The 11946-nt window shown below is 38.7% G+C and overlaps 2 protein-coding genes across 3 annotated transcripts; both read right to left on the reverse strand.

Moving 5' to 3' along the window:
- Window positions 1–6041: 6041 nt before the first annotated feature.
- LOC110275775 (uncharacterized) lies at window positions 6042–6695 on the reverse strand. The gene has a single exon (XM_021132028.1). The coding sequence runs from the start codon at window positions 6693–6695 to the stop codon at window positions 6042–6044; it is 654 nt and encodes a 217-aa protein (XP_020987687.1).
- A 2607-nt stretch (window positions 6696–9302) lies between these two features.
- LOC107466992 (40S ribosomal protein S15a-1) lies at window positions 9303–10804 on the reverse strand. Of its 2 annotated transcripts, none has more exons than XM_016085993.3 (4): window positions 10660–10804; window positions 10085–10226; window positions 9837–9997; window positions 9303–9521 (listed from the first exon to the last, which is right to left on the reverse strand). In XM_016085993.3, exons 2-4 carry the CDS (start codon window positions 10215–10217, stop codon window positions 9423–9425), a joined length of 393 nt encoding a protein of 130 aa, XP_015941479.1. In that variant the 5' UTR covers window positions 10218–10226; window positions 10660–10804; the 3' UTR covers window positions 9303–9422. The 2 variants fall into 2 exon arrangements, with proteins under 2 accessions (XP_015941479.1, XP_015941480.1); XM_016085994.3 differs by having other exon boundaries at window positions 10655–10797.
- Between the last annotated feature and the right edge of the window lie 1142 nt (window positions 10805–11946).

Genomic DNA, 11946 nt, shown 5'->3' on the forward strand with positions numbered 1-11946 from the left:
AGGCAGTCAGATAGATGGTGGTACGACCACTGAGAACGCTTTCCTGGGATACCTTGCTATAATGCTTTGCTGTAAGACAGAGGTTGCTTACAAAGGTATCAAGATGAATGTGCTCCTGTAAGACAGAGGTTGCTTACAGTGAGTGTGTTGCTGCTCCTGTAAGACAGAGGTTGCTTACAGTGAGTATGTTGTTGCTCCTGTAAGACAGAGGTTGCTTACAGTGAGTCTGTTGGGCGTATATCGGCTAATAGGTTTCGCCCTGCAAGACAAAGGTTGCTTGCAGTAGATACTCTGCAAGACAAAGATTGCTTGCAGTGGATATTGCCAACAGGAAAGCCTTATCCAGACAGAGGTTGCTGGGTAACGTCGGGAGCGGGTATGTAACCGACAGATGAGCTCATTACCTGCACTAGGGCTAGACATGCATCATACTTGGTTGTGCATTTTCTCTATTATGATTGTTGCATGAATGTATGCTTTCTTTGTTTGTATTCTATTCTCTGTGTTTGTGTCTGTGTTTTACTTTCTTGTATTCTTCGGTTTGTGATCTTTTTCTGTTTTCTCTATTTTCTCTATTTATCTGTCTTCTGTTTACTACTTCTCTATATTCTGCTATTAGTCTGCTAAATAACACAAAATTAATGAACGTAACTAATAACCCCGACCCTACTAAGAACTCCCCAGTTCTTACCCCTTCTCTCTCCCTTCCCCCTCTAGATGGAAGCATGAGTACCCTTCCGTAGCTCGCTGATGGCCGTTCGTAAAGAGAATTCCGCTCTAGGTAGTCTTCTGAGTCTAGGGTGAATCTCTTTATCTATGTATATGTATATACTGTGAGACCAGCCAACGTCTGCACCCCGTTCGTATGCGCACTTTAACCTGAATCCTGTGTACGAGACTCCTGTTGTGTGGCTACTTGATGAGGTACCAGAGGGACATCCTATGGCAATGTTTGATCGTGCAGAGGAATAGCAGATGATGTCCTACCTTTGGTGACGTTCACTTGACTTGAGTTTTGTAGTAGTTTAGAGGGACTAGGTGAGTATAGAGTCTAGGCTAGCCTGGGTGCCAGCCTAGGGACTTCTTGAATAGGTCAGGGCCTAGGATGTTGTGTGTACATATATATATATATATATTATTTAGCTATATCTAGGGGTGTTCTAACTAAAAGGCTATACTCTAATAAAGGCTGGATCACTGAATCTTGTTAGCTGCTTGTGATGTGTTTATGTGTGGTTGTTTATAACTGTTTTATCTGTTATTATTTGTGAATTGATTATAAATGATTATGTTTATTAATCCAAATGTTTTCAAAAAAAAAAAGTACCTCGCAAACTAACTACCCTTTTAACAACGAATCAGGCTCATATAATAAATAATAGATAATAATTAGGATGACAAATTGGTAGCGCTCAGTTTCCGGTATGTCCTAGGCGTACTGAAAATTGGGTCGTTACATTTTGTCTAAATTGTCTTAGGTTTTCCAAAGACTCGGGACAACTTCAGCCCTTACCATTGATGGTTTTTCCTTTTATCTCTTTTTCGTATTCCTCCTAAAATTCAAATTTCTCATTTGAATCGTTCGTAACGTAGGCTATTTTTGCGATGCATTTAATTTTTCTCGGCTTTTCCGACTTTCTGGTCGTAATATTTCCGAGTTACATGATCTGCTTTTATAACCTCTTTACACCGACTTATACCTCGTCATTTTATCTTGCTATCCACGTAGGTCGGGCATGGGATTTTTACGTTTTGTCGAGCTTAAGGCGGTGCGTTTCGCAGAAAAATGATAATAACTTAATGGAATTTACAAAGAGATTTAGAAAAAGATCTTTATTTATTGGTAAAGGTACTTTTTGCTACTAAGGGGTTAGAAATTATTATCCCCTTAGCCTCCACTTTGTTGCCTCATTAAAACCCCCTTAGGAAAACCCTTCTTTTTGGGAAAAAACCATGAAGTCGGGAAAAAGAGTACTTCATGGAGTGGAGTTCGCTTTTAACTATAGTACCTTTTCATATTACAAGCATACCACGACCTAGGTAATCCAATGCCGTTCAAGTCGATCACCTTGTAGTAACCTTTTTCTAGGACCTCACTAATTTTGTATGGCCCTTTCCAGTTGGCAGCGAGCTTTTCATCCCCAGACTTGTAAACTCCAATGTCGTTTCTGATCAAGACCAAGTCGTCTGGAGCAAAGTTTCTTTGAATGACTTTCTTATTGTATCTGTTCGTCATTCTTTGCTTTAGCGCTGCTTCTCTTATCTGGGTTTGCTCTCAGACTTCGGAAAGTAGCTCAAGTTTCTCTTTGTGCCCCTGTACGTTGCCAACCTCGTCGTAGAAGTTCACCCTTGGACTTTGCTCATTGATTTCTACTGGTATCATGTCTTCTATGCCATAAGCAAGTCGGAAGGGAGTTTTCCCTGTGGCAGACTGAGGTGTAATCCGATATGCCCATAGCACTTGAGGGAGTTCCTCAAACCATGCTCCCTTTGCCTCTTGTAACCTTTTTTTCAACCCTGCCAGGATAACTTTGTTAGCTACCTCGGCTTGCCCATTTGCTTGTGGGTGCTCTACCAAGGTGAACTGGTGCTTGATCTGCATGCTGGCTACCAGGTTTCTGAAGGTAGAGTCGGTGAACTGAGTACCATTATCAGTGGTGATGGAGTGGGGTACCCCATTCCTTGTGATAATGTTCTTGTAGAGGAACTTCTAACTTCTCTGGGCTGCGATGGTGGCTAATGGTTTTGCTTTTATCCATTTTGTGAAGTAGTTTACTCCCACTATTAGATATTTTACTTGTCCAGGCACTTGGGAAAAGGGTCATAATAGGTCCAATCTCCATTTTGCAAAAGGCCATGGAGAAGTTATGCAGATGAGCTCCTTAGGGGGAGCGACGTGGAAGTTTGCATGCATTTGGCATGGCTGACACTTCTTTACGAATTCGGTGGCATCTTTCTGCAAGGTCGGCCAGTAGAACCCGGCTCGTATGACTTTCCAAGCTAAGGACCTTACTCCGAGATGGTTCTCATAGATACCATTATAGACCTCTTTTAAGACTTCTGTTATCCTTGAGGTCGGGACGCACTTTAACAATGGTGTAGATATCCCTCTTTTATAGAGGATTCTTTTTACCAAAGTGTAGTTTTGTGCTTCTCTTTGAATCTTCTTGGCCTCTTTTTTCTCTTTGGGTAGGATGTCGAATTTCAGGTATTCGATTAGTGGGTTCATCCATCCGAGATCCAATCCGGATACTTCAAGGACGTCTTGTCTGCCCTCTGTTTTTGCGATAGAGGGTTCTTGGAGAGTTTTTTGGATCAAGCTTCTATTATTTCCCTCTGGCTTGGTACTAGCAAGCTTGGAGAAGGTGTCTGCTCTGCTGTTGAGATTCCAAGTTATGTGTTTGACCTTGGTCTCAGCAAATTGCCTAAGGTACTTCAAGGTTTTGTCTAAGTACTTTTTCATGTTGGGGTCTTTGGCCTGGTACTCTCCATTGATTTGTGAGGTCACCACCTGGGAGTCGCTAAACACAACTACTTTCATTGCACCGACTTCTTCTGACACCCTGCAATCAAGGCTTCATATTCTGCCTGATTGTTAGAAGCTGAAAACTCAAACTTGAGGGAGACTTCTACTTGAGTTCTTTCTTGACTAATATTATGCCTGCACCGCTTCCGACTTTGTTTGAAGATCCATCTACGTATAGCTCCCAAGTAGTGAAGGCTTCCTCTTGATCTCCTACATATTCTGCCACGAAGTCGGTGATGCATTGGGTTTTAATTGTCGTCCGAGTTTCGTACTTTAAGTCAAACTCAGAGAGTTTTATGGCCCATAGAACCATCCTGCTCACAATATCCGTTTTCTGCAGGATTTGCTTCATGGGCTGGTTAGTTCAAACTCTTATTGTGTGAGCTTGAAAATAAGGTCATAACCTTTGAGAGGCTACTATTAAGGCATACACAAACTTCTCAATTTTTTGATACCTTAATTCAGGGTCTTGTAGGACTTTACTGGTGAAGTATACAGGATGCTGCCCGATCTCATCTTCCCGTATTAGAGCTGATGCTACAGCTTTGTCAGCTACAGAAAAATACAGTACGAGTTCTTCTCCAACTTTAGGTTGGGTCAGGATAGGAGGTTGACTTAAAAACCTTTTGAACTTTTGGAATGCTTCTTTGCACTCTGGAGTCCATTCGAACTGGCATCCTTTTCTTAGTAGAGAGTAGAGTGGTAGAGATCTTAATACTGATCCCGCCAAGAACCTGGAGAGAGCTGCAAGTTGGCCATTCAGTTGCTGGACTTCCCTTAAGCAAGTCGGGCTTTTCATTTCTAGGATTGCTTTGCACTTATCGGGGTTAGCTTCAATCCCCCTTTGTGTTAGCATAAATCCCAGAAATTTTTCAGCCTCCACCGCAAAAGTGCACTTTTCGGGATTCAACCTCATCCCATGCATCCTTATGGTGCTGAAAACTTTCGAGAGGTCAGTCAGGAGGTCGGCTTCATCCTTGGTTTTTACTAACATGTCGTCTACGTAGACTTCCATTAGACTCCCAAACTGAGGTGCGAACACCTTATTTATCAGCCTTTGATATGTGGCTCCAGCATTTTTTTGTCCAAAGGATATGACCCCATAGCAATAGTTTGCTTTAGGCGTGATGAAGGATGTTTTTTCTTGATCCGGGTTATACATCGGGATTTGGTTGTATCCTGAGTATGCATCCATAAACGGAAAGTATTGATACCTCGAGCTAGAGTCTACTAAGGTATCAATGTTTGGTAGTGGATATGGGTCTTTAGGACATGCCTTGTTCATGTCGGTCTAATCGACACACATATCCTCCACTTGCCGTTTTCCTTTCTGACCAGCACCACGTTTGCTAGCCATGCCGGATATTTGACCTCTTTAATGAAGCTGGCTTCTAGGAGGGCTTGTACTTGCTCTTCCACCACTTGAGCCCGTTCAAGTCCGAGCTTCCGTCTTCTTTGCTGAACAGGTCGCAACCCGGGGTATACTGAAAGCTTATGTGACATGAGTTCGGGATCTATACCGGGCATGTCGGAGGCTTTCCAGACAAAGAGGTTGGAGTTGTCTTGTAGGAGCCCTATAAGCCTCTGTTTCAAGTCTTCTTTCAGGTTGGCCCTTATATTGGTATTTTTTCCTTCCTATTTTCTGACATGTACCTCTTCAGTCTTTCCCCCAGGTTGTGGTCGTAACTCCTCTTTAGCTTTGACTCCTCCGAGCTATATGGTGTGAACCTTCTTTCCTTTTCCTCTCAAGTTTAGGTTTTCATTGTAACATTTTCTTGCCAGTTTCTGGTCTCCCCTGATGGTTGCTATTCCCTCTGGCGTTGGAAATTTCATGCAAAGGTGGGGAGTGGACATCACTGCTCCGAGCCGATTTAGGGTTGTCATGCCTATTAAATCATTATAGGCCAAACCCACATCAACGACTATGAAGTCGATGCTCAGAGTTTTGGATTTTATTTCGTTTCTGAAAGTCGTGTATAGGGGTATGAATCCTAATGGCTTTATTGGCGTATCCCCCAACCCATACAGAGTATCGGGGTAAGCTCTTAACTCCTTTTCATCCAATCTCAGCTTATCAAATGCTAGTTTGAACAGGATGTCGGTTGAGCTTTCCTGATCCACCAGGGTTCTATGAAGATGGGCATTGGCAAGGATCATGGTTATCACAACTGGATCATCATGTCCAAGATTGATACATTGCTCATCTTCTTTAGTAAAAGAGATGGTTGGGAGGTCGGGAGCTTCGCCCCCGACCTGGTAGACTTCCTTCAGGTGCCTCTTGCGAGATGACTTTGTGAGACCGCCTCCACCGAATCCTCCCGATATCATATGTATAAGTTTTTTCGGGGTCTGTGGTGGTGGGTCTCTTCGGTCCTCGTTATCTCGCTTTCTTTTGTCATGATGGTCCGACCTTTCTATGAGATATCTGTCCAGCCGACCTTCTCTGGCCAACTTTTCTATCACATTTTTTAGGTCATAACAATCATTTGTTGAGTAACCATATAGCTTATGGTACTCACAGTAGTCTTTCCGTATGACAAATTTTTCTGTAGACATCAACTAGAAAAACTCGTAGAGGAGTATAGGAGTGGTATCTCCTAGGCCTCTCAGGGCCGACCTCTTCTTTTTTCTTGGGCTCTCTCTCTTTTTCTTTTGACGAGTGAGAGTGCCCAGGTCGCCAATTTGGCTCTCGCAGCCTGGCATTTTTCTCCATGTTGATGTACTTCTCAGCTCTTTCCTGTACATCACTCAGGGAGGTCGGATGCCTTTTCGAGATGGACTGGGAGAAGGGGCCTTCTCGGAGTCCATTTACTAGGCCCATAATCACTGCCTTCGTGGGCAGGTCTTGAATTTCTAGGCATGCTTTGTTGAACATTTCCATGTAATCCCTCAAAGGTTCTCCGACCTCCTGTTTTACTCCTAGGAGGCTTGGTGCGTGCTTCACCTTATCCTTTTGGATAAAAAATCGTAAAAGAAATTTACGCGAGAAGTCATCGAAGCTAGTGACCGACCTGGGAGGGAGACTATCGAACCACTTCATCGCTGCCTTTGTCAAGGTCGTCGGGAAAGCCTTGCAACGAGTAGCATCATAGGCGTCGGCTAGGTACATCCGACTTTTGAAATTGTTCAGGTGATGCTTTGGGTTAGTGGTTCCGTCGTAGAGGTCCATATCAGGGCTTTTGAAGTTTCTTGGAACTTTTGCCCTCATTATATCCTCACTGAACAGGTCTTGTCCCCCCAAGGAAGAGTCTTCTCGATCATTGCGAGAGTTCTGACTTCGAAGAGCGGATTCTAGTCTCAGAAGCTTTTCTTCTAGTTCCTTTCGTCGCTTGATCTCACTTCTCAAATTCCTCTCTGCTTCTCACTGTCGTTCTAGCTCTTGCTCTAGCTGCTCTAGACGCCCTTGGTGGCCGTGGAATAATCCCATGAAGTCAGCTGCATGGGGCTGTCCTTCCTTTCCTGATCCGCGCCCTTCATAGGAGTTTACCTTCGTGTTTTTTACCCCTGAAGTGCCTTCTTTATGCTGGTTAGTCACCCCTTGATGAGTGATTATATCCATGTCGTCATTTCTAACATCTTGATTCTCTTGCTCGGAATCAGACGCTGTGTTGTCATCTTCGTGCAAGTCGTCCGTCATCACTGGTTGATCTCTCAGGTCCCCGGCAATGGCGCCAATGTTACGATGGGTAACCAGAGATTAATGGGCTGGACTTGTTAGGATGACCCGAATGTCTGAAGGGGATAGCCTCCGACTTTGTGTGCATCCACGAGTCGTCGTCCGTCTTGTGTGTATGAAGGAATGTGGTGGTACCTACAAAGACACTCCGATGCCTAAGTCAGCAAGGGGTTAAGCAGGTTTAAAGAGTATTGGAACTTAGAGATACCTGAGGGGCGTCAGTGTATTTATAGTAGTGAACCAATAATCACTGTTGAAGTAGTTCCACCTTTTAAGATGGATAACCATCCCTTTATCTTAGGGAAGTTGAGATATGGCTCCTGGAAGTGGGTTGAGAGATTTTAGGGGCAGTTATTTATTTAAATAAGTGTTATCTGCCAACTTATCTTTCGATTCCAACTTCTTTGGGGTAGAGTCTGCGTTGAATTCGACCTCTTCCGAAGAGGTCGGTGGGAGGTGAAAGCCAATCCTTGGATGGAGCCTTTTAATATATTTGGATCTGGGCCTAGTGTTGGACTTGGGTATGAACACTTTTATTATTCCCATATTCATTTAAGAGATCGTGAATTCAAATCTCCCTATAAAAAAAAATACATGACGTTGAAGGTATTATTAATGATCACAAATCACAATAATACAACACACAGATTATGGGTTTGTGATTGTAAAAAAAAAAAAATTATAAAAGCTGGAATTTAATTTCCATCAAAATTCTGTGAATATTAGAAATAATAATGTGAATAAATTTTGTAATTGAATCCTCGAATATAGAAAAATAATGAACTTAATTGAATCTCTTTTTGGTGCTGAAATTTAATGGAATATTAATGTCATAGGTGCCAATATGGATACTAGGGGCTATTCTTTTAAAAAAATATAAAGTAAATATATGAAGTTTTTCAAATGTTATTTACTTATTTATCAAAATAACGACATATTTATTAATCGACTTACCATTTTATTTTAGGATTTAATTCATTAATTATTCTCATTTTTAAACAAAACTTTTTTAACTGAACTTTTAGTAGTGTAACGTAACATTATCCAAATTGAAAGATAAATTAATTCTTGGATCCTTTAGTTTAAAAATTTGAAATGAAATAATCCACCATAGGTCAACCATAGCAGTAGAAATTTCAAAAGATGACGGTAATGTAAATTATCCAGCACCAATGATCTCATCAACAGTTTAAACTTCAAACCACATTAACTTGCAAATTATTGCAAAATTATTTTCATTGGTGCTACAATGTCTTCTTGATTAAAAAAAAATCCTATAGATGTTAAAATCATCATTCTACCAACAAAAACAAGCATATAAGCAAGCCTGTCCCAGAATCATGCATTCATACTTTGAAAATAATTCTAGGGCAATCAAACTAGCCCCTCTTGCTTAATGGGAATGGATCTTCTTGGACAGAAAGTTAATTTAACTGAGAGGGTCATGCATTGAATCTTATCATCAAGTTAACGATCTCAGTTGATGGAACGAGACAACATTTCAATATCTAGGTCACAATCGATTTACCTTTTCCCATAAAACTATCAAACTATCTCCTTCAGTGCATGTCTCCTCCAACCTTATTTATTACCTTGAAAAAAATTTAAGTTGCCTTCTCAATATATATTCTTTTTTTTTTGGTAGATGGCTTGTTAATTTTTGATTAATTTCTTAACTAAGAAAGTAAAAATATTTTTTTTATCATGTATAATATATTATAAATACTACATGCGGACAACACAAATTACTCGTTAAGAGCTTGTAAGAAACACTAGAAGCAGCCCTATTATTTTCATTTCAACATATCAATAATGCAATATTTACTTATAAATAAATACTTAATGATAAACAACAATATATATTATATATTTATATTATATTATATAAAACATGCATCATAGACGTTGGCTACATGAAGGCACCGTCCATTAACTATGTGCTCAAAATTCAAACAATACGAAAGTAATCAAACCATAAATAAAGGGCATGAAATGATGAAAGTACCTTCCCCCCTGTGCTTTTATAACTGAAAAATAGTCAAGACGTGTTTTCAATTGCTTTAATAGCTTAAAGGCAAAACTAGCGCAATTTGATAACCATTCAAACAAAATAAAGCCTTGCAAATTACTACTAGAAAATAGAAAGCTAGTACATTGTTCATTTAACACACAAGTCTCTCAAAAATTGAAAATAGATGCAATCCTCATATAAAAGCCAGCCTAGTAGAAGAAACCCAACACTTTACCCCCAGCGTTCTTTCTCCTAGCCTCTTCGTGATCCATGATACCAGCAGAGGTAGTCAAAACAATATACCCAAACTGCATGATTTGTGCATTCAAAGGTCAAGGTCCAGAGGAGAAACCATATGAAAAGAAACAACCAAGACAATATAAAGTAGTTCAATGTTGTATTCAATGACACAACATCAGGAACAGCAAGCTCACACCTAAATTGAAAATTTGATACACCCTCTTATAAATACCTAGTACCCACAGGACATGAAATGGATCGATTCACTGATACTTGCATAACAATGAGTGAAATAATCATGTAAGTTTTAAACTATCAATTGATCAACTAGTTTATGATATGATCTCCTATAAGTGAAGAAGAGTTTATGGGATTTAGCTAACCTGTCTTGAGGGAAGCAACCTTGCAGTCCAACTTTCTATCTCTTTCACGCCGACATCAAAGCGAGGACTAATAACCCCACACTTGTTCAATCTACCATTCAACTCGACCACAATTTTGCCAGCTCTGTGATCATCTACATACTCAAACTCCCCAATGTAGCCTACAAAGCAACACGCCGAAAGTATTACGGTATACCGAATAAAAATTATGCCGAGGCTCATTTATGCAGTAAAAGATTAAGGAATACCATGCTTCTGCATCACCAAAAGGAATTTGATGATCACTTTTGATGATGGCCTAATCATGACTTGGCGCTTCCCACGTTTCTCAGCATTGTACATGCTCTTGAGAGCATCATTCAAAACACTAACCCTCACCATGATCACTGACTGATACATACATATTTTAACACAAGTCAAGCATAACTAACAAATTGTTTTCCAAAAAAGACAGATTCCACATTCAATTGTTACAACTTACAAATTGTTTTCCAAGACAATAAAATCATGAAGCCACAAATTTCTTTCCTTTTCTATCCTCATTTACCATCGTGCAGAACACACAATACTTAATTTTTATTTTAGAAAAAATAAATACACAAAGATAATGTTTTGAAAGAGGGACGCTTCTTATGGGGTATTACAAAAACATAACACTCAGAGAGTTTAACAACAATCTGAATCTCAATAGGGTTGTGTTGGATCCATTTTTCGGTTATGAATTGCAATATAACAAGAAAAATGAAGCGAAGCTGGAAAATAGTTTCACAGAAGAAATAGTTTATAGGAAATTAAAGACAAAGGGTTACGAAAGAGACCTCACCAACAAAGCTCAGGGAAACTGAGAGTGAGGGTGCTGCAGCTGCAAGAGCTTTGCGTTGAGATGTAGAACGGAAAGCACTACCAAAGTGAAGTGATTTGGGACAAAAAACTATTATAGTAAAACGACGATGCGTTTTGTGTTAGGGTTTAGTTTTTTTCCTTTTTGATCTTAGCTTTGGGCTTGGATCGAAGGGTTTAGAGTTTGTAGACATTATTTGTTGAATTTATTTTTTTGTTACATGTGAGAAGAAATAAAAACTGATTTTTGTTGGATCACCACTATCATATTGCACTTTTTCATTTCAGCCACCTTTTTTTTTTTCGAAAAAAGAAAAACTTCCATTCATAAAAATAGTTAAAGAATATTTAGGCCAATAAAGTTTAGCTCACATGGCATATTTTCCTTTTTCCACTTTAAAAGTCTCAACTTTAAATTCTATCAATTGCAATCAAAGAATAAAATTCAGGTGCATTTTTGTCAAAGCATCCATAAAAATGAGTTATTTCACCACAAAAAAAGAAATAAACCACCAAAAAGTTATTAAGATCTAAATCTCATAAAAACAAACAAATAAAAAATAGGGAAGAGGAAATTGAGAAGAAGGAAACAAATGAAAATGTGTTGAGGATAGAGAAGAGAGAAAATGTGTTGCCGTTTGAAAGAGATAATTTATACATTCATTTATTATATTTAATGTTTTGAAAAAAATCATTTATAAGATAAAAAATAATTATTTTTATATAACAATATGTAATTTAGTGTAGGTACAAAAGTTTTTTAACAAATAATATATTAAAAATTAATTTTATGTAATAATACGATATGAATAATCTTAGATATGCAAGAGATTTTTTTCTTATTTAGAATATAAGTTTAGAACTCACAATATCATTCATTTCGATAGGTCAATGATTAATTTGTTACAAATTAATATTTTATTTAAAAGTTTATTATTAACCAATAAATTATTATATGCACAAAACTGAATTTAAACTTCTGATACTTATGTAAATAAAAAAGTGAACTAACTTTTTTTGTTATTATTTACGGTAGTTCTGAGTCTGATAAGTTAAAGATTAATTCGTCGTAAATTTGAATTTCATTTAAAATTCTATTATTGACTAATGATTGTATACATAAAATAAAATTTAAATTTTTAATATTTATTTAAACAACCAAGTGAATTGACTATTTTTTTTTTTGGACCTGGAGTGAATTGAAGTTGGTTAGTAAACTAACTATTTAACCAATCAAGTTGGATATATATTTGTTTTTTTTTTTTTTGCT

This window comes from Arachis duranensis, chromosome 9 (genome assembly GCF_000817695.3).
Source record: "Arachis duranensis cultivar V14167 chromosome 9, aradu.V14167.gnm2.J7QH, whole genome shotgun sequence".
NCBI classification, from domain to species: domain Eukaryota; kingdom Viridiplantae; phylum Streptophyta; class Magnoliopsida; order Fabales; family Fabaceae; genus Arachis; species Arachis duranensis.

Coding starts and splice junctions, on each gene's coding strand:
- LOC110275775 (XM_021132028.1), bottom strand. CDS start 6,695: ATGGACCTCTACGACGGAACCACTAACCCAAAGCATCACCTGAACAAT.
- LOC107466992 (XM_016085993.3), bottom strand. CDS start 10,217: ATGGTGAGGGTTAGTGTTTTGAATGATGCTCTCAAGAGCATGTACAAT. Junction 9,998..10,084: donor TTTGGTGATGCAGAAGCATG/GTATTCCTTAAT, acceptor GTTGCTTTGTAG/GCTACATTGGGGAGTTTGAG. Junction 9,522..9,836: donor GGTTGCTTCCCTCAAGACAG/GTTAGCTAAATC, acceptor CAAATCATGCAG/TTTGGGTATATTGTTTTGAC.